The 23,347-nt window shown below is 42.2% G+C and overlaps 2 protein-coding genes across 2 annotated transcripts; both read left to right on the plus strand.

Moving 5' to 3' along the window:
• The first annotated feature begins 235 nt into the window (after positions 1-235).
• On the plus strand, positions 236-4,587 carry LOC124313881 (protein FAN-like). The gene is made up of 15 exons (XM_046778715.1): positions 236-285; positions 348-388; positions 492-686; positions 759-1,056; positions 1,136-1,485; positions 1,553-1,777; positions 1,864-2,160; positions 2,236-2,363; positions 2,520-2,883; positions 2,971-3,161; positions 3,248-3,428; positions 3,512-3,600; positions 3,677-3,736; positions 3,918-4,023; positions 4,113-4,587. The coding sequence occupies exons 2-15, from the start codon at positions 375-377 to the stop codon at positions 4,333-4,335; spliced, it is 2,721 nt and encodes a 906-aa protein (XP_046634671.1). The 5' UTR covers positions 236-285; positions 348-374; the 3' UTR covers positions 4,336-4,587.
• Positions 4,588-12,456: 7,869 nt separating this feature from the next.
• On the plus strand, positions 12,457-22,129 carry LOC124313909. Its single transcript, XM_046778754.1, has 6 exons — positions 12,457-13,167; positions 16,586-16,696; positions 16,801-17,046; positions 19,324-19,381; positions 19,496-19,710; positions 20,587-22,129. The coding sequence occupies exons 1-6, from the start codon at positions 12,622-12,624 to the stop codon at positions 21,409-21,411; spliced, it is 2,001 nt and encodes a 666-aa protein (XP_046634710.1). The 5' UTR covers positions 12,457-12,621; the 3' UTR covers positions 21,412-22,129.
• Positions 22,130-23,347: the final 1,218 nt, after the last annotated feature.

Here is a 23,347-nt window from a genome sequence, read left to right on the forward strand (position 1 = left end):
TTTTATTATTTTTTTAAAGCCGAGTAGTGGCTCGAGTATTCATCGACCAGGCCACTCTTGAAAACTATTAGTAATAACAAACCTCTTTAAAACTATATAATATAATATAAGCCCTAGTCCCTACTCGTACAGTTGTACTGGTTACTACGTAACTGTTCACACAGATCCATGGCCCGCATCCCACTGTTTATTGTAAGCTCATCACGTCACGTGTCAGTGTTTTTTTTTTCGTGTCGTCTGCTATTGTCGACATTCTTGATTCGTGAATTTTCATCTGACACAATGGTATGTTCGGCAAAAGATTAAATACTATAAATTTATCTTATTTTATCTCCGTGCTCGTTTAGATACAGTTGGTTATTTCTGTATAAAAAATGCCTGGTTCAAGGTAAGTGAACAATAATTATCATGATTCTTAAACACAGTTTAAATTATTGTTGTGAATTGGATTGCCCATTTAAAATTTATATTTAAATATTTTTGCTTTTAAGGTTCTCTTTGTTGCTCCTGGAACCAGGGGAAATTTATTTTGAAGACTTTAGTGTAACCTGCATCCAAGAAAGTAATAACACTTACCAGAGAGGTCGCCTTCGTTTGTGCTCTAAATCAATCATGTTTGAACCAACAGACTGCAAATACCCCATCATAAAAGTCAATTTAAGCTACTGCAGTTCCATTTCCGAAGAGTAACATACATTTTCTAAATGAAGTTTTTCACAAATTGATTAACTGATTTTGTTTAATTTTTTTTTTTTCAGGGGAGATTTTATGGTCATTAATTGTACCCAGATTGTTGAAATGCTGGCAAACAATGTTGTTGCACCATATGTGTTCTTAAAGAACAGTTTCACACTTAAATTTACATTTCACTATGCTTCCAGTAAAGAATGTCTACATAGACTGAGTCAACTACATAGAGCATCAACTTTGCCACCAAAAGATCAACAGGAAATGATGGAAGCAATTGTCCATTCGCGACATTCACGGGTGCATTTTGATCCCTGTTGGTTAGAGGATCTTCATGAAAGTATACAGTTTGAAGCCAAAGTTATTCAGGTTGTAGCAGTGTTCTTCTTGTCTTGAATAATATATAATCAGCTTTTTGTCAGACCTCTAAAAACATTATTATTCATAGGTCTCTCCATTAGTATCTAATCCAGGAAGAGTTGTATTGACATCCTCGAGACTTTATTATCAGCCATATAATCGTGAACCCGTAGACGTCATGAAAATACGTCTTGCATCTGATATGGAACGTGTCGTTAGAAGAAGATACCTACTACAGAACTCAGCTATGGAAATCTACTGCAAAGAACACTGTACCACAAAATACTTGTTTCTAGCTTTCGATAAAACGGCGTTGTGCGATGAATTATTTAAAAAACTAGAACCAAAAAATAAGCCAAACACTGGTCTCGACGTTGCAACCTTGCAATGGCAGCATGGTATTCTATCAAATTATGATTATCTCCTCTTCTTGAATAGGTAAAAAAAAATTTTAAGCATCCAATTAAAATGTATTACATCTTCTCCCAATTATTTTTTTTTTCAGCGCTGCGGACAGAAGTTTTAATGATCTTACCCAGTATCCCGTCTTCCCTTGGGTTGTTAAGGACTTCACGAGCGCTACCTTAGATCTTGAAGATCCATCCATTTATCGTGATCTTTCACTGCCAGTTGGTGCCTTGAATCCAAATCGTTTGAAGCAGCTACTAGAACGGTTTGCGGACATGCCCGAACCGAAGTTTTTGTACGGGTCGCATTATATGGCACCTGGGTATGTATTGGTTTTTGTACTAGTTTACTATCTTCTCGGCAGTTTACCTTTAAGTTGATGTATGTATGTGTATGTATATGCTTTAGATTCGTCTTATTTTATTTGGCGAGAAAATTCCCTCAACTAGTGTTGTGTCTGCACGGAGGCCGTTTTGATCACCCAGATCGTATGTTCAACAGCCTTCAGCAGACATGGCAGAATGTACTGAACGGCGCTGCTGATTACAAAGAACTAGTCCCTGAATTTTACGGTGGTGAAGGCGATTTTTTAGTCAATTATTTGGGCATAAATTTTGGTAATCGAAGCTCCGATGGTCGTCCTGTCCACGACGTTGAGCTTCCCCCTTGGGCAAAAACCCCCCAAGATTTAATAGCCAAACTTCGGTAAATCAATCATGACACTTTTTTATTCACACATGATTTTTATTTTTACAATGTTATGTTATTAATTTATCGAAGGCAAGCTCTGGAATCAGAGCACGTTTCAAGAAAATTGCACTTATGGATCGATTTAATATTCGGTCACCTACAGAGGGGACCAAAAGCGATCGAAGCACGAAACCTCTTTCACCCGCTTTGTTACGAAGGTAATAACGCACTCTTGAACTAATCGTGACTCGAGACCCTTTTTTCAGCTCAAGTGAATAAACAATTGCAGAGCATACTTGCGCGAGTGTTGGAGGGACTTGTCAAGAGCTTCATACTATTGCTTCACATCACTTTACTTTTGGTTGTTATGACAGGTTCGGTGGATTTGTGTGCTGTAATCGATCCTGTGACGCGATTGATGTATGAGATTCAGATTTTGGAATTCGGTCAAATCCCTCGACAGCTTTTTACAAAGCCCCATCCTGCACGTTACGCCGGGCTCATTCCCACACCCTTGTCGCTCATGACGTCATCAGATGTACAGACTGGATCCCAGGAAGAAGAAGATGGAGCTGAGAGTCGTACAAGAAGTTGGTCGCAGGGTCGCCTCTGTGATCTACAAATCCACACAGTTTTTCAAGGGCACAAAAAATCTGTCACGGGATTAGCATTTTATTCTCAAAGTGGTGATGTGCAAGCCGTTTCTGTGTCACTTGATGGATTCTTAAAAGCCTACAAGTAAGCACAGCTCTTCTCATCCCGTTATTAAATCAATATCTTCACATAAATGGTCATTCTTAGGATTATTTTTTTTTTCCTGCTCAGGTTGCGTGAAGGAAAACAAGTTCTCTCCGTCTGTCCGATTGAATCGAGTCCGTTAACGGCTTGTCTCAACCTTCCAGGGTCAAATGCCTTCGTCTTAGGTACACTGCAAAATGAAGTGGCTCTCTATCAGATCGATTGCTGCCGACTAGACAATGTGACCCACGTCCACGATGATAACATTACAGCTTTGGGTAAACAGTTTCACAAATTTGATCGTCCAAACAAGTCTTAAAGTTACATGAGGCAATATGATATTATGGCCTGTTTTTGTCTACAGGAATCGGGAACGATGAAAACGAAGGGGATCTGGTTTTAGCTTCAGCATCGTCCGACTGCAGTGTTAAACTGTGGCGCGTCCGGCGAGCCAACAGTGCTTCTCATTTCCGTTTTCGTCCACCCACTGATCTCATAGTCGAATTAGAACACGACTCTTCGGTCATCTCGTTGGATTTCCACCCGTAAGAGTTCATACAAAACTTTTCAGTTTACAGTTGCTTGCAAGAAAGGATTTTAAAAGCAATTTTCTTCTGATCATTTTTAGTGCTGGATTGAAATTGGCCACCGGCACTAAAGAAGGACAGCTCTATCTCTGGGAAGTTCCATCTGGATTGCAACTTGACACCCTCTCTGGTGAATTCTTTGATTGAATTACATTGTCTCGCTGCGTACCGACGTATTTTGATTAATGTTTGTTTTTGCAAATAAGGCCACACGGATGAGGTATCCGCCATCAAATTCAGCCCCGATGGATCAAAACTGGTGTCAGGTTCAGTTATCTTTTCTTCTTTTTCTTTTCTATTTCTCTGCATGTTTTCAACAAGTGGCCCATTGCTTCTTAATTAAACGATGAGAGGGGTACCGAGTTCTGGATCTATAATCGGATTACGAGTTGGCTACTGTTTTGTTATATTCCTTTTTCTCTTATTCTCTTTTCCTCTCTCCCACAGTCGGCCATGATGGTATACTACAAGTCTTTCAGGTCGATATTGATCCACCCCAAATGGTAGCTAGAAGTGAAGAAATGGCGGCGCCTGATAAGAACGAGGATTTTCGGTAATATTTGTTGTGCCCCGCCCATAAATCGCCATGGGCTCACCGGTAGGTAGTTGGGAACTAATCGACCGTTGTTGTTTATTCCTTAGGTGCCTGGCGTGGGATGGATTGTCTATTCTATTGGGTACCGCACTGGGAGACATGTTAATTTTCGATTTGGTTACTTTTAAAGTAGTGCGTCGGGTCCAGGCTCACGGTCCAGGAGCATTGACGTGTATAGCTGTTGCTCCTTCAGTTGACGATTTGGTCGTCGTAACAGCCGGCCAGGATGGTCGCGTATGTCTCTGGAGACCTCGTCCAATCGTCGCTTAAAAGGAGAAGCCACTGGTTTTCTCCTTTTCTTTTTTCCTTTTTTGTCTTCAAATCTTTCCAAGAAATTGTTCAACTTTATCTTCGGCCACATCCCTCCCACACAATGATAGAGTAATGAAGTTCTCTTGTTGATGTTTGAATATCGCGCCTGATTTTATTCTGATTGAAAGGAAACGAAAAGTCATTGTTCCCCCGTCCAACAATTAAACATGCGTCCAATAAAAAAAGACAATAGAATTATTTTGTGAATGAGTTAACCGCGTACGTCCTACATTGTTACGCCAAAACCGAAATGGGAAAGAAATTCAAAAAAGAAAGAAGACTTATCTTTGAATTGCCAGCTGGGATTGCTGCTGTTCAAGTGGAATATAAATTGCGATGCCGCGATCATAGAGGACGGATCAGGTTTACGATATCCGGAGAATGAAGTCGCGCGATAAATGTTTCCCCTTCGCCCCAACGAAAATACATCATCTCTCTCGGATGTTACCACACTGGTGGTAAAAAAACAAAAAACAAAAAACTTTTATCTGCGTCGCCTTAGATTCCACCGGCGACAATAAAACAGCCGCGTTCTTGAAATACGGGGAATAACGAGAAACAAAAGAAGAACAAAAGAAGAATCAAATATATACAGAAACAGGACGAAGTAATAAAGAAACAACAAAGTGAGGTTTGATTTCATTTCGAGATTCCTTTTGCTTCTCCCCGCGTTCCTCGCGGTCGTGTTGGCGACATATAACTCGCGTTGCTTTGTTTCAAAGCCATTAAAAAGAGTTGCTGGCTGTTAGCTGTTGCCCAGGCTTGCAAGTGTTGCTGTTAGAGCAAACAACCTAAGAGAAAATAGAAAATCCTTTCTGGGGCGAATGAATCTTCCGTTGCCGGTGGGCTTAATCGCTTAGCAATTGCTGCGCACACACGGTGACGGTAAAAGTGTGGCGAGATTACCAAGTTGATGTTATAGCACCTTTAGAAAATAAACAGACCACTATTGGCCGTCCCTGTCTCCAGGGGTCATGTATCCAGGATCAATATTTGCCTGCGAAGCAATACCAAGAGAATGGAAAGTGTTTTCTCCGCCCGGCAACCGACAACGAAGGCCACCAACAAGGTAATAATATGAATTCCGATAAATTCGCTTGCCAACGGTTCATTTTTCAAAGCTACATCTTCCAGACCAAAATAACTTTCTTTCTTAAAACTGGGAGAATGTCGCTCTGAGGAACCACAATGACGTGTTAAATATCGAATCACATATATGGATTTAAAAAAAATGTGAAATGAACTTTCCAACGTAATATATTTGGAGGAAAAAATGTTGACTCCATTTTTACCCTTTTCAATGGACTGTAAAAATTTTCCCTAGCTGGGTTTCTACTTACATATACCTTAGCAAGCTTTTGAAGGGAAACACATTTATTGTGATTGATATTGAGCTTTACCATCGGCTTCAGCGTCTACTGTTATAGGCTTACAACGCTTTGTATTCACTATAGCATGCGTATGTATTCGAGCTAGCAGCAACAATTCATTTTGTCTTCTTCTTTTACGAAGAAAAAGCAGTACTTGCTGTATATTAATCTTTATGTGTTAATCTTCGTGTTTGGCTGTGTGTCTCGTTGCCGGAAGAAAAACACTACAATGTAAGCTCGAGTTCTCTTAATTCTTGGCATCCTCTGGCTCTTTCAAATATTTGAATCAGTCTACTAGTAAGGTGATTTCTAGAAATGCTGTCTAAATTATTTCCAGTCAATTAACCTAAGGCTTTTCTCCATTTTCTATCATTATTGGGTTTTTGTTTTTCGTCATTAATTTCTAATTTTATTAGAGATTAATCAGAGAGCTATGCAGTATTTTACCAAAGTCCGCAAAATTAATTCATACCATTGTTGAGCGTGGCTTGAAATAATTCTTAAGCACGATGATTCAATTGAAAATGAATAAAAAATTAACAGTGTTCGAAAACTGTAACGCGGAGAAAGCGTCATACGCATATAGCAAGTTAGCAACGGTTGGTAGGGAAAACGCGTCGACTTACACTAGCTGTAAGCGGCAAGTTATATACACACCTCTATCCGCACTGTGAAACAAAAGGACCACATCGATCGATATAGTCTGGATATCCGTACAAAAGAAAGAGTAAATAAGTAGGAAGCACAACATTCAGTCAGCGCTGGGCCTGTCACCTGTTTCCGGGATTCACAAGTGAATGATGCAAACCGTTATTTCCAATACATATCGAGCCGTCATCTCTGGGCAAGAAATAAGACTCTTACACCTATATGCCCATCTTCTCGTATTTTGTCATAAGCGCTCTTATCCGTTCGCTGTAGGGAACATTGCCCTTTACACAATTTTCGTTATTTTATTGTATGAAAAGAAAGAGAAGGCGTAACAGTCTGCTGCCTCGCCTCTGGCACAATCACATCAGCAGCGTGATGCGATGAGTCAGGAAAACGACCATTCTTTGTGCTGCTGCACACATAATACAAAGTCTACTTATATGGGGCTAGAGTGCAGTAATGCAACAAGGCATCATGTGAGAGTTGATCAAAAGAGCTTCATTATCCTCTTCCATGGTACGCCCTTTTATCGTTGTACATCTTCTAGACTGCTTCTAGATGCTTTTACGTAAGGACTCCAATGACACGAACAAATCGCCCGACCAAGAGCAAATCTACACAATATGCCGAGCCACACCCACCAAAAAAAAATAAAAATTAATAAATAAAATTCCGACTGATGTAATAAACGCAAAAGGAATAAGGCCGTCGTTGAATGCTTTTTCGTTGGTTACGGTGTATTATTCGACTTCTTTCCGTTTCCTCTACGTCTTCTAGGGAAATAACGTCTATTCATTTTCTCTCGTTTCTTTGTTGTCTATTGCCGGTATGGCTGCTGCCGCTGCCCCCAACCCGACGACTGGAGAAGAATGTAGAAAAATAACGAAAATGTATCGGTCGCCGGTCCCTCTCCGTTCTGTGTATAGTTATATATATACACGAACGGCATTACGGGCTATATGCGAAGGATTTAGTGGCCGTCGTATTACATATCCTACACTATGTTGTGCACAGCGGCGCCGCGCGTATACATTCAGTGCGCACCGGGTTTTTAGAAGCGCGAGCGTTCAGCCTTCAGGTTTGATCGATCACGCTTGCGGGGATTATATATGTTGGTGCCAGAGCTCTCAGCTAGCTCTCATTTTCCGCCTTTTTTCTTTTGCTTCTTTTGCCACTTCTTTCGCTCCTTTTTTCTCTCGCTCTCTTTTCTAATAACGTTTTTTGGGTATGAGCAACACAACAAGGCCTTTGGTCGGATTGACTCTATTACCTATACACAGACTATATATACGTATATATGCGCTGTGCCATTGAGGTTCCTCCCGGCGGGCGAATGTTTCTTCGTGAACCTCGTGACGCATGACGGGCCATATTTCTTTCACCCTTCACGAGAGAACGCCTCCGTATACACGCTTGATGTACGTACCATATAGACTAGAGAGAAGATTCAGCGCGGTACAATCAACCTACCCCCCCATACTATATCCGATACTTCTATCGAAGCCATCTTCATTTCATCTGGATCGATTTGTTTAGGGTCAGATTCCTTTTGAATTCGGATCACTGCTGTTACGGCAAATCATATTGGTTCCATTCTGGGCCGGAATGTACAACAAATAAAAAAGAATTGAAAAGAGAAAAGTGAAGGGGAAACGAAAAGAAAGTGTCGAGCGAATCTCCGGAGCAAAAATTTGGGCCGGGGATCGATGGAATATGCTGGCCGTCCCAGCAGAGAGAGTACCGTAGTTTATTATATTGAACTATATTATTGAATCGACGACGAATGCTCTATTCTATGTGATGTTGTTGCCGATATTGGTTATAGGGATATCAGCACAAGCACTAGGCTATCTACCGGTAACTGATGTTGCTGCTGATGTTGTTGCTCTTCCATAATAGAGCAACCGTCTATCAAAGTTTGATGAGACCGTTGCCGTTCTATACGATTACATACTGTGCACAAGTCTATTGATGGGTGGGGTATCAAAGTGTATGGGGCGAGAGAGTCGGTTCAGTGAGCGGATGTATATGTAATTACTTGGGGTAATGATCGAGCCCCCCGTTTCGGGATGGCGTCCGTGTTTTCCTGCGTAGCTTCACATATCCTGAAGTGGCCATGGCAAAAAGAAGCATTTCAAGATTCTTGGACAAGGAAATGACTCCGTTTGATGCTGATGAGAGATTGCACTGCTGCATCACAATAATGAAAAAATAAATAAACGGGGCGGAACGGCAAAGATGTTGTCCATTGGCGATCCTATACGTCATCACATAATGAAAGATGACGGATGTACACTTACGAGCGCGGTAACTCAAACCCGTCAGCGGCGGCTTTGACAAATTAAGTCCGCACTATATAGCCGGCAGCAGACAAAGTCGGAGAGGAAAACACGTATTTCTCTAGCAGCAGAGTAATTTGGAGTTATTCGCGTCGAGTGAGTTGCAAGACACAACTCTCGTTATTCACTTTGGTTTCAAGTTGGCAGCAGCAGCCTCCCCCGCGGAGAGATGTGTAAATTCGACGCCTAAATCCTTTGCTCTTTGCCATCATTAACTTTTTTTTATTTTATTTTTTTTGTATTTTCAAACTTGTTCTCCAAATGTATTTCTTGAACCTCTTATATCATGTACGTTTAAAGAGGGAGAGAGAGGCTTTATATCGCATACAAGTTTATAACAGTCATAATGCAGAGAAATGGTTTCCAGTTATCCGCGTCGAGTGCAGCAGGAAGACATTCAGAATAAAGTTTGTAATAGCATGGTATTCTACTGAGCAAACAATGCCAAAGAATATACGCGTTCCGTACAACGTATTGCACAGCATGCGGACAGAGAATGTAGAATTGTGGATCGAGTATAGTTTTATTTGTCAATTCCACTCGATCCCTTCCTATTTGAATACAATTTTGAGTGAATGTATGATGTCGCAATGCGTAATGGCAAACTTGTGCGGAATCATCTTTTTCTTGATGAAGCACATTACACATTCACGAGTGCTTCCATATTGTATAGTGCACTCAAGAGCATCAAAATAAAAACAAACTTTCATCTTCTCTATTATTCTAACCGATTTTGTCGTCGTCCCCGTGGCTCATGGCTTGACGCAACTTTTTACACTGTTATAGCAGGAGCTATATACCACACATATATAGAAATGTAGCGAGAGGAAAGCTTATAATAATCTGGAAGGCAACGGAGGAAAAAAAAGAAAGAAAAACATTCCGCTTTTTCATTGCGTCCCACGTCGTTTCTTCCACATGAACGAACCGAATTCCGGGAATCCTTTTCCGCATTCGTCATGCTTACGCCCTGTTAGGCGTACTTGGGTATACCAGTATTAGTCTGACCTTTTTCTTGTCCTAACTCTCTTAAGGGACATTGTCTGACTGTTTGAAATCAAATTTGGAAAAGGTGTTTGGAAATAAATGTCAAATGCGTTTTGTTGGCAAACATATGGAACCCAAATGGATTATTATTTGTTTTCCGCTTGGAAATAAAGAAGATTCTATCAAGCGAGGACATCGCACGGTTGAATAATGAATGAAAGAAGTTTTGCTTTTTGCTCGCCCATTCCTGATTTCCCGGTATATATATAAATGCTACACTGCTGAACTGTGCAAGTCTGCAATCCATGATTTATCCCCCCCAAAAAAATCGTCAATGTATACTTGTTAATAAACTCTCGGGAGATGCACCAGGCAATGTATATAGCTTCTGACTAGTCTTTCTCAATTCTCTAACTGTCTCTTTTGCCAACTAACTTGCAGCGTAGCCTCCGCATGCAGCTTCCATGTAGTCAAAGCTGTCAAAGTTAGTTCTTTTTTAAGGTTTTCTCAAGCGGGTCGCAAGTCGAGGAGGAGGCAAGGGTATAAGAAATACGAGCGAGTATTTTCTTCCGTTCTTGACGTCGTCTCCACTGTAACGTCTGTTATTCTTTCTGTCCATTTCCCTTGAAAATGTATTTTTATATTCGCAGTCATCGTATATATAGCACGTCGTCGTTATGTGTACTCGGCTCGAAGAGAGAAGACCTCACCATTTCATTCTTGACCCTTTTGTGAGGTTTTTTTTTTTCTTCTTCGAGGGCTACATCCGGATCGATGGCGCTGGTAAATTGAAGTTCAAAGGGAAGCCCAAAACTATTCAAAATGAAAATGCGGTCTTGTAATCATTGCACTGCCGATGCAGAAGAAGAAAACGAGCCGAGGAGAGGGTATTAGTATACATGTACGGTGCAAGCGAAAGCACTGATGTAACAACTGATGCGTTAGAAAGTAAACTGTGGAAATCTGAATTCTTCCGTCTTTATACTTTGTTCTTTTTTTTCGGTGGACGATTCTGTATAATCTTCGAGTTTCCTTGGGTCTTTAAAACGCATTTGTCAAGTTATACGAGCAAGGCGGCTGTATACATAATGTTAAATTCAGATGCGGGGCAAAAGTTGCGTTATCTCTCTCTCAAAGAGTGTAATAGCGCACTAACATCAGCGGCGAATATTATGCCACTGAAACTTGACGATGGCGCTGTTTCGGGCATCTGAAATCAGATGTGGGATCTGACTTTTCCCCGTCAATGCACCACAAAAAAAAGATGAAAAACGACAACGCCATGTACATGATCCCCCCCCCCACGTAGATAAGAATAATTCCGGCAAGCTGCAAGTCATATATTGAAAGTACCCATCGCAAATATTAAAGTTCTCCGCGACTTGTTTTTTACACTGAACAATCTTTTCGCTTTGTTTGCTGGAGTGGCGACTTGGAAATTCCTGGCATGTTTTTGCTTTGCTCTGACATATTCTTTTGCGTGTTTATCAATGCCAAGTTCTCTCCACTAGTTATATATCGATATAGGGATTTCCAGGCATTCCTTCGTGAAAAATACATCGGAAATGTAAGTGCTGCGTCGGGAAGACGAAGACGCACTGACGACGCACTTTCGTATGCGTGACACGGACGGCATGTGTCTCGCCTTGAAAATGTCTTAAACGTGTTCTCTGAACTGGGGATATTCGAATGAGAAATAAATCGCCAATTTCCTGCTTATATTACTTGTCATCTCCCTAATCTCGGCTTTTCTCCGTTCTCTGCTAATGCTTGTTTTTTTTCCCCCCCAGCGTCTTTCTACACTCTCATTTTCTAACGGATATTGATCTCTAGTTGGTTAAACTGACGTTTAAAGCCCGTTTAAAAACGTTGGCAAGAGTCCACCGAGTTGGTCGTAAACAATCGTAATATTGCGGACGGAAGAAAATAAAACAAATTCGGCCTTTGAATGGCACACAAAAGGTCATTTATAATAGATTCGGTCGGAACGCCTGGCGGCCGACTTTATGGCCTTACTCCAAGAACAAGTTGTAATAAATTGAATTCGAGCAGATGTTTGAACGGATATGTATACAGCATATGGACAAATAGGCATAGTGCGGGTATACAGTGCGGGAGTTCCGTTAGAAACTTCCTCGTCCTTTCTATTAGGCCTATACTACGTGTATCGACTTTTTAGACGAAAAGCCTATGGCTGTCTACAGCCAGTGCTGTAAGTGGCTAAATTTTGTTGGGCACGCGAGATTTCGCTAGTTCCGTGTATATAGCTAGTATAGCCTTTCTCGTGCTTATTGCCTATAAACCGCCCAGTGACTCTTTTTTTTTCTTTCTTATTTTTAATGGAAAATAACGCATAGAGGACATTAAGCTCGCTTGCGTCAATATCAGCAGTAGTAGTGCATGAAGTCATAATTTAGGGCGGCTGGATTTTGTCAGTGGAACTGAAACAGTTCTTTTGACTCTCTATACCTCGCCACCGAAAACACCGGGTTGCTGTTTTTCTAAATACATTATAGTTTTGAAAAAAAAAAGAAAAAGAAAAAGGAGCCAGCAGCTGCCGGGATCAACTTGTTGGTTGTACGCAAGTCTCGCGCTGAACGCGCGCTCCCTCCTCCTTGCTCAGTCCTCCTTCTCCAGCACTAGTGTGTATAGGGGTAGCTGCTAGCACGTTTTTTTCGCGCCGACGTCCGTCTCTATATGTAGTGCAGGGGAGTCGGACTATTCTTGCTTGTTTGCTGGCTGCCGTTGCCGTCGACGGTGTGATCTTTCATTCCCAACCAGCAGCAGCAGCAGCAGCAGTAGCAGCCAGAGTGTCGCTTATAGATCACAGTCGATCGCCTTTCCGGCAAAAAGCCGCACCTGGCCGCCCTTTTGGCCCCAGCACATCGGTCGCAGCAATGGACGGAATGGCGGCCATGGATCGCTTGGAAGATTCCATTTCAATCGCCAGTCAGACCCTACAGTTGAAGGAGTTCCTCCTGGAAAAAGCCAACATCACCGACGACGACCTGGATTACTTTTTCAACTACACGGTTGTGTTGGTCCAAAAAACGGACATGAGCACTTTGGCGACCATTCCCGGACTGGAAAGTGATGATTCGACCAACAGTGATGAGCCAGAGACCGTCGACGGCTCTTATACCGGCTGCGGTATGGGCCTGCACAAGCCTTCCGTTCACTTGGTTCACGGAATTTTGAGCCTCATCATTTGTCTTGCCGGTTGCCTGGCCAACATCGTTAACATCGTCGTGCTGAGTCGCCGGGAGTTGAGGCGAAACGCAATCAATCGCATTCTTTGCAGTTTGGCAGTCGCTGATTTCCTCTTGATGCTTGAATACATCCCATTTGCGTGCCACATGTACCTGTTTCCAGGAAGATCCCTACAGACACGCTATTCCTATCCTTGGGCCGTCTTCGTTCTCTTTCACGCCCACTTCACACTGGTAAGAATCGAAGAATTTAGATTAAAATCTACCCGTGCAAGCTTTATTATTAGAGAAACAGAATTTGTGTGAATTTTATTTAATGGAAGGAGATGAGAACAATTGAGGCCGCACACTCTCGCTCGTCGTGAACAGAAAAAGTAGCAGATTAAATGCCTGAATGGTATGTCGAATAAGCGGCCCCGCTGTCGTGATTTTTTTTTATCTCCTGTGTTCGGGAGCTTTCTATAGAATAGTGATCAGATCGAAAGAGTGGGAGCTACTCCAGCTGGTCGTCCAGTAAAATGTAAGCCTGGAGAAGACCTACCGTGTTTCTTTGGCAACCGCTTTCAACGTAACTACCCCACCCACGTAATTTCAGAGAATATACAATAACTCTTTCCAGGTACAGAATTGTTTTGTAACGCAAGCGGAGTTTCAATATCGCAGACCCATCAACTCGAAAGTTGTAATATACCACAAAAAGAGGGGGAAAAAAGGCCATGATTACTTGCTCTTTCCGCATTGACACACTCTATAGAGTGTTTTGGAGAGTTTTATTTTCAATAAAAGGAGCTGGATGGATGTATATTACGTTTCGGTCCTATAGGTTAGTCGCCATACACGTACGAGTTTACATCCATATTCGAATCAAATCGAGCAGCGAGTCTAGTTTTTTTTTTATAGAACTAAAGAAGAAAACTTGCTTATCGATAAAAGCTACGAAATTTTGAATCCCCAGCTTTTTTTTGTTAGGTTCACGATAGGTTCACGATTCTGCTGGTACGAGAGCTTATATTTCATTTCACGAAATTCAACCGTGATTGTTATCCTTTCGATTTTCCCCATTATTTTCTCGATAGTTGAACGTATGGCGAGCGTGCCCAGGAAACGCCGTTTTATGTGTAAGTCGAGTAAGATGAGTACTAGTAAACATGGGAATAACGAGCAACCGTTAGTTCGTTATTGTGGATTGAAAATAATTCTAAATCGAGCCAAGATGAAGTGAACGGAAAGTTATCGGAACCAACTTATCTGCTGCCTTTCTGTCCTGATTTTCAACTTCGACAACCTTTTGTACTCATCGGCTCAGTCTTTATATGTCTCTCCAATTTTGATTGGTGCAGGAACAGGCGCCGTGTACATATATGGTAGATTCAATCCCAGATTATTCAATAGTGACTGACGAGATTTCAATCATCTGCAGTCGCTATCTTTCTGAACGGAACTGCCGAGTCAGCGTGCAGACCAAAGCGAAGAAAATATTTGTCGTTCAAAAGAATGTAGGGTCGATACAGGCGAAAAAAAAAGATTCCAAGAGTTTTTCTTCGCCTCTGGTTTTCACGTTCTCTTCTGCGGCGACGTATTTTCTCCATTCTGGTAGATCAAAGCTCGGCATCTTGCCACTATCTCAAACATAACCTTCGCCCTTTATAACTTCCCTCTTAACTATTCAATACAAAAATTACGCCCCATCTATATATACTTGCCACTATGGCGAATAAGAGAGTGTCCTAGTCTTGTGCGAGCCGTTCGCGTCGTGACACGTTTTCTGCTTTCATTTCCACAGAGTCTTGGTAACGGCATTTCAACACAGCCTGTAGCAACGGCAAAAGAGTTGACATCAGCGTCATCGTTTTTTTCTCGGAGAGAAGACTGTATATTTTCCGGATTGGAGCTGACGTTGCCCTATTTGTGATTGACACATTGAGAGTATATATAGTATACATAATATAACAGGAAGAGCGCCGCCTGTACATAGACTGGATTACATAATCAATGAAATACACTATATAGGCTCGAAATATAAGGGACGGAGTGTCTAAAAGTATCTGACAAGAATATGTTGAGGCGGGTTGCAGAAAAAGGAAGAATTCTGAATAGCCTACAGAAATATATATTACAAGGGACGCGCTTATTTTTCCAATATCCGATTGCCGCGTGCGGCTGGGAACAATATAGTTGGCTTCGCTTTTCATCGTATATATATATATATCATTTTCATTTGTGCAAGCAACATCGCCATGCAATCCAATCTTTGGGTCTCATCACCTCTTGTGTTCTTTTGCTTTTCTTCGATATACACCGCACTCATCGTCCTCCTCTTCATGACGAGAAGCCATGAGTCTCTAGCGATTGATTATGTTGCCGTGACGACCGAATAGTAATGAAAGAAGAAGACCAGGAGGAGCTGAGAGTCTCAGCCTTCATCACGTCCTGCATCACCAGCGATCAATGCGACGAAAAATTCGTTATGAATAATTATTTCACTTTTCATTTCAACAGAACATCTGTATGGGGTGAAAAGATAGGAACCATCAAAAGCTTAAAAATAGACAAGCGAAAAAGATCGGTATAAAGTTTCTATTTTACATCCCTCAACATTGTATTACGAAAAAAAACCATATGATATAGTCGACAACGATATAGAGAGTGCTGCACACGAATCTCTAGAGCAGATCGTTACCATATTCGATCGTCCTATACCCAACGGCTCACACGCAAAAACCAATCTCCATACATGGTTTAATTTCAAGCAACTTTTCCGTCTGTTTCCCTCATCCATATCCGATGAAGGGGATATAGAAGCAATCAGAAAACTATAGAGAAAAGTAGAGTACTGTACGACGGCTTTGTGGTTGTTTCTTTTTCTTTTTCAAAGAAGAAGAAGCGTCGGGCATATGTCGATGTAAATCCCCCCCAAAACCAGAGGCTTTGTACTGCTGTACGCCTGATGATAAAATATGGCTAATATTCGGCGTCGAATCTTTTCATTTCACTTCTCGGACGCGCTCGGTCGTCGTCGTGCCCCCAATTTCCTTGTGTTTCCTTATAACTTTTCCATCCAACATCGCTTGCCCTTGTTCATTTTCATTTCGCCAGCCTTAGTACTCATTTCTCGACTGCCGCCTATATGCCATATAACTTCGCCATTGTTTTTACAAGCCCAGCAGCGTATCACGCGCTCACACTTTTGGGATATCTCCAGCAGCACAAGGGAAATTCGTGAAGGCGGAGAAAAAATAGACGACCAGATGCGACACAAATTGCTCTTATTGATACATATTAGATGAGGAACGAAGCTTGTTTGTTTCGTTTGTTTTTTTGACGCCCCAAGCTTTTTTGATTCTGTTACGTGTAAGTGGTAAACTTAATTGGTTGATTGATGACTGTGTTGACGTCGACAGCGAAAGGCGAACTTAGTTCGTTTTGATCTTTTATTGTTTGATTTTGTTGATTTTTTATTTCGGTTGGATTTGTTTTTCGACTTTGTTTACTCGCCGTGTTAGCCTTGGTGTTAGCTTTTCGAGTTTTTCCGTGTTAGCTTTTCTTACTACTAATTACTTGGATTCTATTCGAAATCTATTTCTATTTCCTCGGTCGGATCGTTATTCCTTCTGGCTTCTGACGGTGCGACGACCGGAACATCCCGACGCAGGTGGCGCACACGGTATCGATTTGGCTGACACTGTCGCTGGCATTTTGGCGCTACGAGGTGCTGAAAAATGGAAGGCACCAGCGTCGCAAAAACGGACGCCGATGCCACCAGGTATGATCAATTAATTATAAACGCATCCTGAAACAAGCGAGTCCGTTTTAGATTTTAATTGGCTTCTCATCTCGTTTTTATTATCAACTGACGTTTGATGACAGGAGCGCTGCACGCGAACCATTGCGATGGCTTACATCGGATCCGTTTTGCTGTGCATACCTTCGTTCATCACCTTCGGGATTCAGTCGGAGCCAATCAAAAACACCAACTTCACCATCAGCCACACCCAGTTGCCGACGGCCTCTTCCTGGAGTTCCTCCTCGGCCCCACTCCAGTTGCCAGAAGCTTTTATCTACAAAGTCGATTTGAACCGCATCGCCAAAAACCATGACGGCATCATTCACAAGGTAGTTACCAATCCCTAAACCCTTTACGGCTGGATTCTCTATAATGTATATGGACGCATATAGCTCCCGCTTTTTGGGGTCTAAAAGATAACGAAGACGGATGGGTTGACGTTAGTCCCCCCTTGCCATTTGGATCTGTTTACAGTTTTCCTATGTAATTGAAGTGCCTAGTTCCCTCGAATATTGATAATAATTCTCCAGAATCCTTCAATCGATTTTAAATTGAACCCATTAATTGGATACCGGTATACCATAGCTGGCTATGGTTTCTCAAATATTTGCCTGTATAGTTTTTCCTCGAGCGGACGAATTGACGTCACCAGTATGCATACAATAAGACGATCGTTTGTTGTAGCTTCTCGCACTGCATCTTTTGTCCATACGAAATGAGGTCGTGACTCAGTTTTATAAAACTTCTTTTTTTTAAGACTGTGAGGGTATTTTCGATTTTGAGCCTTCGTATTTTTGGTTGTTATTAGTTGGTTTCGTCACGTTTCTTTTTAGAAGTTATATATACAATAAGTCTAAAAGATTCAACTATATGTAGGAACAATAGAAGCTCTATGTGGCATATGTGGCACTTTCCAGTTTTCAATCCCGTTGTGTTTCGACTACTGTATCATTCATTCGTTAAGATTGGCAAGTGTGTGTTCAAGCCCAACGCACGTATTGCACTCTGCGTGTATCTAGTGTATAGCGCAGCGCATGATGCTTTAATATGGCACTATATGTGCTGTGACTGTGAGTATAGACATAAATGGATTCCCTGTTCGGTAGTCTGCGAGAGTTGAGAATAAGTCTGCAGCAGCAGCAGCATCAGCGAAGGAAATGGAAGTTGGAAAAAGGGAGCGCATGCAGGACGATATCCCATTGCATATTCATGGCAGACTCTCGCTCCATGTTGAAAAACGTCGTCAAACTCCGAATAATCCTAACGTTTTTGATCGAAAACCAAATAACTCGACAGAATAAACGTAGTAATCCGACCTCTCGTTGAGGGTTCCTTTACGAAGGATCAACCGACAAAGAGACAGGCACTATATTCAATTACTCATGTTCCAAGAGCTCATAGCGATGACGGTGATCTTCACGTTAGTTTCCAAATGCCCCTTACCGTTTCTCAGGCATTATTATTATTCCTGTCGTATAAATGCCTTCGACTGTTACTGATATCATTGTCATCCGATGAACTAATCTTTGTTCTGGATATAACGTAACGTTGTGTAGTCTCATCTTCTCTTATTGGTTCCCTTTGATTGTCGAATTTGATGCTGATGGATGCAGAAAGGCATAACCGACAATGGGCTTCACAATGCTATAGCTCAATATGTCGTGTAATCTTATACCTCGATTGCCAAAAGGACAAGTCCTGTATCAAATCAATTTAATAGGCTACTAAGTGCGTCCTGTGATGTGTGTGGTCCTCGTGTACTGCCGTACCTTATTTTCATGCAATTATGATCCTACTTACGCTGAAGCACACACAAGCGTTGCGGAGTTATACGCGGGCGTTTGTAGGGAACTAAAACATATCCTCTACATGATCGCCCTTTAGTACATAAGTGCACATCTCCGGTAATAGTAATATTAAACTGGCCCTTATTTGCCTCTTCCTGTTTCACCTAGCCCACGATCTCGTCATGCATCAACCTTGTTCTGTTGAGAGATGCCATATTTCGCAATCTAATTATACGGATCGATAAAAAGCGACAAGCACTATACTCATCATCTATGTTCTCTTTACTTATTAACCAGCATATGGCGTGCTGCGGAGAAAGCATAAATATAAATATCTCTCTCTCGCTCTCTCTTTCTCTCTTGGATGAAATAAGTTATGATGTGAAGGGAGGAGAAAGGTAGTCGTGAACTGGAAAAAGTTGAAAAGAGAGGGCGGGGAGGGCATAAGCAAAAGATGAGGTTGTCTTCCTAAAAGGAAGATTGGTGAGTTTCCATCATAAAGTGTATATACGGAACCCAGAGCGTGCCCACGGACCCACAATTTACCCACACAAAAAAAAATTATTCTTTAGGATTCACAACTTGCGCAGTTGAAGCGGATGGGTTTTGATGGTATGATGGAACAGTCGTAAAACTGTCATACCGTAAAGGCAGCAATAAACTACTCGCACGCTGACTAATAGCAGGCCTTAATCGGATAGAAAGTATACAGTAGTCTCGAGAAACCGAACCGAGATAACACGCGGAACTAAATCGCCGTTGTGTCTAAACATTTTCATTTTTAAAAAAGATAACTAAATATTGTCTTGTCAATTTCAGGCTCACTTGTGGGCGTATTCTGTCGTCATGAAACTAGGGCCTTGTCTGGTGTTAACGGGTATGTGTTTCCCAACAATTTGTCTCTTCTACTTTCAAAGCATAAAAAAAAAAGAAAATAGATGTGTGTCCCCGTATACTGTAGTGACCTAACCAATTGTTTTGTCATAATCAGTGCTGACTTGCTGGCTGGTGAGGAGGCTTTGGGAAGCCGAGAGACATCATCAATCACTAACTGCCAAGTTAAACGAAGATAGTCACAATCATCATCATCACCAAGAGGTTGTGGAACAACAACAGCAACACCAAACCGGAGCAGCTTCGGCGGCAACACATCCGAAACCAGCGACTCCTCTGCTCCGAACGCATCATCATGAAAACATCAACCAAGTAATTTTTTGTTCGTTATTCTTTTTTTTTCTCTCACACTTCGCTATCGAATCGAATATAGATGTTGTATATCCAATGGTACGGTCTTGTCTGTTTGCGTTGAACGGCGTGTACAAACCTATAATACGATACATATAACTTTGTTTTCGGCAAAACTTCCTCCCTTTTTCGTGACAAGAATGGCGTAGAATGTAACGCAATCATCCTAGCATCTAGATAGCCACACTATATATCCGTGTCTATAGTAAGGTTACGACTCCATTTTGAACGTTCGACGACCCCCGTCCGTTGGTGGGTTGATTCAATTTCGGGTTTTTTTCTTGTCGCAAGGCCGGCGATAACTTTGTTTCGCAAAGAAAGATTGCAATCACGAATGTGAATTAGACTTGATGAATTCAATCTTGCGAACGAAGCAGACTATAATTGACCGGCCGAAATCATTCGCAGCGAGACAGAAACATTTGCTATACGCTCGGGAAATTGATTTGGCGCGGTCGTGTAGTTTATATTATACTGATTATTATTACCTATGCTGTATACCGGCTAAAAGTATAGCTATAGAGTTGGTCCGACAGAATTGTGTTTAACGCGATCTAAAACTACCCGCTTTTGTACAGTCCCGCAGCTTTCCGTATTTGAATAACTTAAGAGATATTACGCAAATGATGACTTGGGGGTGTCTCGCGATGTGTTATCTATATTACGTACGTGCTTGCTCAAAAAGGGCGATTCTTGCTTGCGTGTTTGGAACAAAGAAAAGCAGTTGCTGGGTATCACGCCGAATAGACTATATATATGCGTCGTCAAAAAGCGAAAGATGACATGTCATCGATCGTTCTCTGCTGGCGTCCGTAACTTGATTTTTTGTTGTTATAGATCAGCCTGACGCAGCAACTGGAAATGAGGCAGCTAAATTCGGTGATGAATCGCGATTCCGGCGTCCAGATCATTGTGACAGAAGCTGCTGTGGCCGACACTATCGAACCACTGGCTGACAGCACTACCCCTGCTGTCGGTAAGCGTTCGTCCGTGACAACGGTCACCTTCGGAAGTGGCGACAGCGGACAAATTCGCCAAACGGAACTTGTTATCCCCGCACGCCATCGCCGCAAACTCTCGGTCGTCGAATTCAGCAGCGCTGTTATGTCAACATCTTGTTACGACCGCGACGATGGCGGCGGATTGAAATTGGATGGAGAGTCGCATGCGGCGGTGGTCGAGGCCGATGGAGGGACCGTGATGGAGACTGTGTCGGCGGCGCCGTCCCGATCCCAAGTCACGACCCTCAACTCGACCAAATCGCTGCGACACAAGCACCAAACGGACCGGACGACCCGCATGTTGGTGGCCGTATTGGTCCTCTTCCTGGTTACCGAAATCCCACAAGGAGTGATGGCGCTGCTGAGCGGAGTTCTCGGCCGCCAGTTTTTCATTAAATGCTACTCGACCGGCATGGGGGAAATCCTGGATTTGCTTGCCCTGCTCAATTCGGCCATCAACTTCCTGTTGTACTGTTCGATGAGCCGTCAGTTCCGTCGCGCTGCCCGTTCCCAATTCCGCCGCCTCTTTGGCATGATGACGGGCGGAAACGACTGTCACGGAGGCTCACCGGCCGACTGTTTCTTCCGACCCAAGCTCCTGACACAACCGCAGCCCATCAACATTTCACCATCCATTCCGACTAGATGCACTCAACTTTAAAACGGCATCGTCTAAAATATTGTTCCTTTGCCCGGCTAGAATATAACGTATGTTATTACCACCAAACTTCATTATATACATATTTTGAACTAAGTACAATCTGTGCCATTTGGATTCTTTGTTAAATTTTAAAAATCGTCCGCTGATGCTAAATGAATAAAATATCAACTTGTATATTTCATTTGAATATTTTGGAACCTTTGACCAATCAGATGTATATGCCAAACAAGTCTTGACACCACTATCTGAAAATATCAAGCATGTTTACAAAACTACTGCATATAGAAATGTGAGCTTCTTCTTTTAGAAAAGTAATGGCTGTTTCTTTCAATTTGCATCGATTTTTCGTTTCCTCCCCCTTGTTCCGACGTCACAAAAGGAAAACACGCAATGGTCCAAAAAGCTGAATGACGAGTGCTGAATATAACGCCGTGTGATTGCAAAGAAGACGACAATAAGAATAGAAGAAACGGTCCAGAAAAAGGAGATACGCAAGAAAGAAAAGTTTCACAATCTCTGTTGCAGACGCAGTGTCGCGCACAAGGTATTCGTTTATTCCTGGTGACCCGCTGAGAGAGATGTACGACCGATTGTAACTGATTGTATACAATTCTACACCTAAACCGTGTATAGATCCTGTGAATGTGGACGCCTTTTTTGTCCTGCTACTTCTCGTATTTTTTTTTCTCATTTGATTCAACTTCCTTTCACAGTTCAAAATAAGAAATACAAAAGTCTTAAAATAACTGAACTAATATAATATTCTGCATAATTTTAATTGGCTTGTTTCTACGAATTTAAAAAGAAAACTAAATATGGCTGTATTGCTAAATGTGGAGTGCATGCGCTGCACGGTGTTGCTTAAAATTGGGAATGAACTCTGTCAGAATATTTAGTGTAGTCTCGCCTATCAAAACAAGCGAAGCAAACGACCAGACAAGCTCAACTTTATTTTATAGCGTATAAGTATTATAGCAACTAGTCTGTAAATATGGACTAAGGGGGGAGGGGGGATAGAATGTAATATGTGTATTGTATACACTGTGTAGGGGGGCTCTAGCTACTAATCAGTTGAAGCAATCTCAAACTGCATGTGTATATATACAGCGAAGCGCCTCCGCACATCTAAGCATCTGGCACGTGCCTGCTGGCGTCGTCGTCTTTTAAAGAGTCTCGAGTGGCGATTCACTCAGTCAGGGGAATACCGACCGACGTCCGTGTGCTGCTGTTGCAAGGGATGCAAAGAAATGAGACGAAGATGAATCGGACGAATGACGGTCGATGCCGGCAAATCGAACGGAAACTTGGAACGGAACATTCACTCCAAACCCAAATGTCCACCAAAAAACCTTTGACTGTCATCAGCGACGATGTATATTGGACGAAAGTTGCTCGTTATTTCCGCCGATTATCCGATTGGCAGACGGTGACTGGCCACTGTCCCTTAAGGATCGACATCAATAACATCTCTTCCCTCCCCCCTCCAGCGTGTACAAGTGTATACACACGACTGTGCTTACGTAATGGGAAATGATAGAGAATCAACGCCGCCCCTCAGCCGCTAATGAATTTATTGGAGAAAAGAAGGAGCCAGCAGCGTCAAGTCCAGCACGACATCGCGTGCACCTAACGGACTTTACATGTCTGCTGGAGAAAATGATGATAGTCCGTGTAGTGTGCATTATAGAAAGGGCACAGCGCACCGGCCTGTGTGTGGCGAATGGAGAGAAATGACAAACTGAATGGAAAGAGAAAGGAAGAAGAAGAAAATAAAGAAGACGGAAAAGAAAATAAGCTAGCTGGTTTTTCTCTTTGTCTCTCTCATATTCTTATTTTCTCCCTTCTCTCTTTCTCTCCTGACGCGCTACTTATAAGTCTAAGGAAATCGATGGGCCAGCGCGTAGTAGATGTGCCCGTGTTTTTCGTTCGTGCGTGC

This window comes from Daphnia pulicaria, chromosome 10, assembly GCF_021234035.1.
Source record: "Daphnia pulicaria isolate SC F1-1A chromosome 10, SC_F0-13Bv2, whole genome shotgun sequence".
NCBI classification, from domain to species: Eukaryota; Metazoa; Arthropoda; class Branchiopoda; order Diplostraca; family Daphniidae; genus Daphnia; species Daphnia pulicaria.

Excerpts from the sequence above, each read along its gene's own strand:
- LOC124313881 (XM_046778715.1), top strand. Across the intron at positions 2,884-2,970 it reads GGATTCTTAAAAGCCTACAA|GTTGCGTGAAGGAAAACAAG; the intron begins GTAAGCACAGCT and ends TTTCCTGCTCAG. Across the intron at positions 3,601-3,676 it reads GCAACTTGACACCCTCTCTG|GCCACACGGATGAGGTATCC; the intron begins GTGAATTCTTTG and ends TTTGCAAATAAG.
- LOC124313909 (XM_046778754.1), top strand. The coding sequence starts at position 12,622 with ATGGACGGAATGGCGGCCATGGATCGCTTGGAAGATTCCATTTCAATC. Across the intron at positions 13,168-16,585 it reads TTCACGCCCACTTCACACTG|GTGGCGCACACGGTATCGAT; the intron begins GTAAGAATCGAA and ends ATCCCGACGCAG. Across the intron at positions 19,382-19,495 it reads GCCTTGTCTGGTGTTAACGG|TGCTGACTTGCTGGCTGGTG; the intron begins GTATGTGTTTCC and ends TGTCATAATCAG.